The sequence below is a fragment of the Limulus polyphemus genome, unplaced genomic scaffold (genome assembly GCF_000517525.1).
Source record: "Limulus polyphemus unplaced genomic scaffold, Limulus_polyphemus-2.1.2 Scaffold1562, whole genome shotgun sequence".
Taxonomy (NCBI): Eukaryota; Metazoa; Arthropoda; class Merostomata; order Xiphosura; family Limulidae; genus Limulus; species Limulus polyphemus.
The window spans coordinates 103,576-106,408 of NW_013667172.1; the positions used below are offsets into that span (position 1 = coordinate 103,576).

Consider the following 2,833-nt stretch of genomic DNA (forward strand, 5'->3'; position numbering starts at 1 on the left):
GTTTTGACATCCAATAGTGAAAATTATGAATTCCAAAGAATGCACTCTTGAAAATTATTCATTAACTAGGGGGAATCAGATTTGATATTTCTCACATGTATTTGATAATCATTGATGTAAGAAAAATGGGGTAACTTGTTTAAGTGAATTTTAAGTACTAAAATGCATCAAAATGCAGGATTTTGTGTGCCGGACCCCCTTTTACTTGGCTTTGATTATTTTCAGGATTTTTAGGAAAGGGACACTTTCATCTCTGCTAAAAGAAAAGTTTGTGAGAAGTAATTTTAAATTTTCAGTAATGTGCACTTATATTTGTCACCAGTTTTTATGCTCCACATAGATTTAGTAAATCTGAAATTATCATCCAAAGAATTACATATATTACATTAAAAAAACACTATATAGTGATAGTACAACACTATAGGTGTTCAAAAACAAAATAAATGAATATGGTTGTGAATACGAGTCTGAGGTTTAAATTTGTAATTGTAATAATAAAGGTTGAAAACAATAAGTGTTAAATCTCAAGAGTATGCTATATTTAAATTTTTCTTTCCAGACAATGGAACATGGACACAGTTGTGGTTAATCACTGACTACCATGAGAATGGATCTCTCTTTGATTACCTAAGTAGATGTTCAGTAGATCCAAGCAGCATGTACAAAATGGCTTACTCTATAGCCAATGGTCTGTCTCATCTACATATGGAAATTGTAGGAACCCAAGGTATGCACAGTGTTTATAAACTATGTTAGCCACCCTTGCAAGAAGAGGGACTCTTATGGTTTATTTTTGTTTTGGGGGGAGGGGTGAGATATAAACAGATATAAACATGTCTTAATTAAGTTTGACTACCACTCTTTGAGCAAAAGCATTCTTATACAATTTGAGTTTCATGAGTATTCCATAGTATTGAATGTGGCTTATACTTGTGACATAAGCTGAACAAGTTGTTGTGTGGATACTGAACATGGTTTATGTTTTTAATACAAGTTGCACTAGTATTTTCTGGGTAGTGAATGTGGACTGTGTTTTAATATAAAATGCACTAGCTATTTTCTAAGGTATTGAATATAGCTTATGTTTTTGACACAGGTTGGCAAGTTTTGTGAGTACTGAATGTACCTCATATGTTTAGCTTTTACTAACTTATTTGGAAAACACCTTTTATTAAGTATATTCAGTTGCTGTTTCTGTAATGCTCCTTAGAAAGAATATCAGTTTAACTGAACTTGTACATTCTAGATTTAAAAAAAAAATGTTTTATTTGGGAAGAGTTAATCATGGTATGTGGATGAAAAATGTTCCTTCTTATGTATCTTTGAAGTTCTCCTTTATTTGTACAATAATGGAAGTATCAACCATTACATGTTTAATTACATAACTTCAGGAAATTAAGGTATGTGTTTGTGTAGTACTAATGTGTTTACAGTTATATTTCTGTTATGTGCAGAACTGAAATTGAGTTTGGTGTAAACTATAGGTAAGCCTGCAATTGCTCATCGAGATTTGAAGAGTAAGAACATCTTGGTCAAATCTAATGGAACATGTGCCATAGCAGATTTGGGACTAGCTGTCCGTTACGATTCAGCAACAAATTCTGTAGACATCCCTCCCAATCCAAGAGTGGGCACAAAGAGATACCTAGCACCTGAAGTTCTTGATGAAACAATGAACATCAATCATTTTGATTCTTTCAAGCGGGCAGATATTTATGCATTTGGCCTTGTTTTGTGGGAAATAGCCTGGCGCTGTAATGTTGGTGGTAAGTTAATTATAACAAATTTTATGTGTACTTAACCCTTAAGGTCTCAACATCTTTATTTTCTGTTGACTTTTACTGTGCATTTAATTATACGAAACATGTTACCCACTATCTAAACATTTATAGAATACTTTAAAAATATTGCTATTTGTTATGGAAAACGCGCCATGTTATGTGTATTGTGCAATTGCTATTTTGTTGAATAAAATGTGCATCTATCAAATTCAGTATAATTTTATAATTAATAATATACTTCTTTTCAATACAGTGAAACCTCATTAGTAAAGACATCGACAATATAAACAAATCCTGACAGTGGAAAATATAATCACTAATCCTTATATTTATGTTTTGAATCCAAACAGCTGTTTCTTATAATAAACATGCATTTCCTGTGGCTATAGAAGTCTGTAATCCATAAATGATTCCACGAAAGTCAAGCAAGGGTTGGTCAAAACAGTGAATAAGGTGATAACTACTGACCACAAAACGCCTGCACTTGCATTGTGTACCAATGTATAGCAGTATTTCTGAGAACAATTTTCAGTTGCAGTGGTACTAGTTTATGGCAGTTTTTCTGAGAATAATCTTTACAGTTAGTAGTGTATGTATAAACTGTAACAGATAGAGAGGTCTTCAGAATGATTTATGCTACAGGCATGTTAGATCTCAGTGCTCCAAACTGAAGACAGGTAGAAATATCAGCACAATTAAAATGTGATGTTTGTTTATACAAGAAAGCAATACGTGTACTGTACATTTTGTATTCTATAAGGAAGTCATAGGTTTGAAGAAAATGATGATTATGTGAAGATAACGATTCAATCTACCACTTTTATTATGCATCTTGTATACCACAGGTCTGTGAATTTAAATTTCATAAAAGTTGTTTTGATTTTAATGACTGATTTTCCATAATTTAGCTATACAGATTTCGAAAATAATATTAATTTTTTTTCTATCATGTAAGGATTTTTTTCAGATTGGGAAAAAAAACTTTTACTTAGATCAAATTTTTATTTTCATTTGCCACAATGAACATTTTTTATTATGTTTATTAACAAAAA

At 31.5% G+C, this 2,833-nt stretch overlaps 1 protein-coding gene across 3 annotated transcripts in view; it reads left to right on the plus strand.

Annotated features, from left to right (window-relative positions):
• LOC106464109 (TGF-beta receptor type-1-like) overlaps positions 1-2,833 on the plus strand; it is a 48,252-nt gene that overhangs the window by 34,780 nt on the left and 10,639 nt on the right. For all 3 annotated transcript variants that reach the window (XM_013924220.2, XM_022391774.1, XM_022391772.1), the window contains 2 exons: positions 560-727; positions 1,485-1,766. In XM_013924220.2, coding sequence (XP_013779674.1) covers positions 560-727; positions 1,485-1,766 — 450 coding nt within the window. The remainder of the gene's footprint in view (positions 1-559; positions 728-1,484; positions 1,767-2,833) is intronic.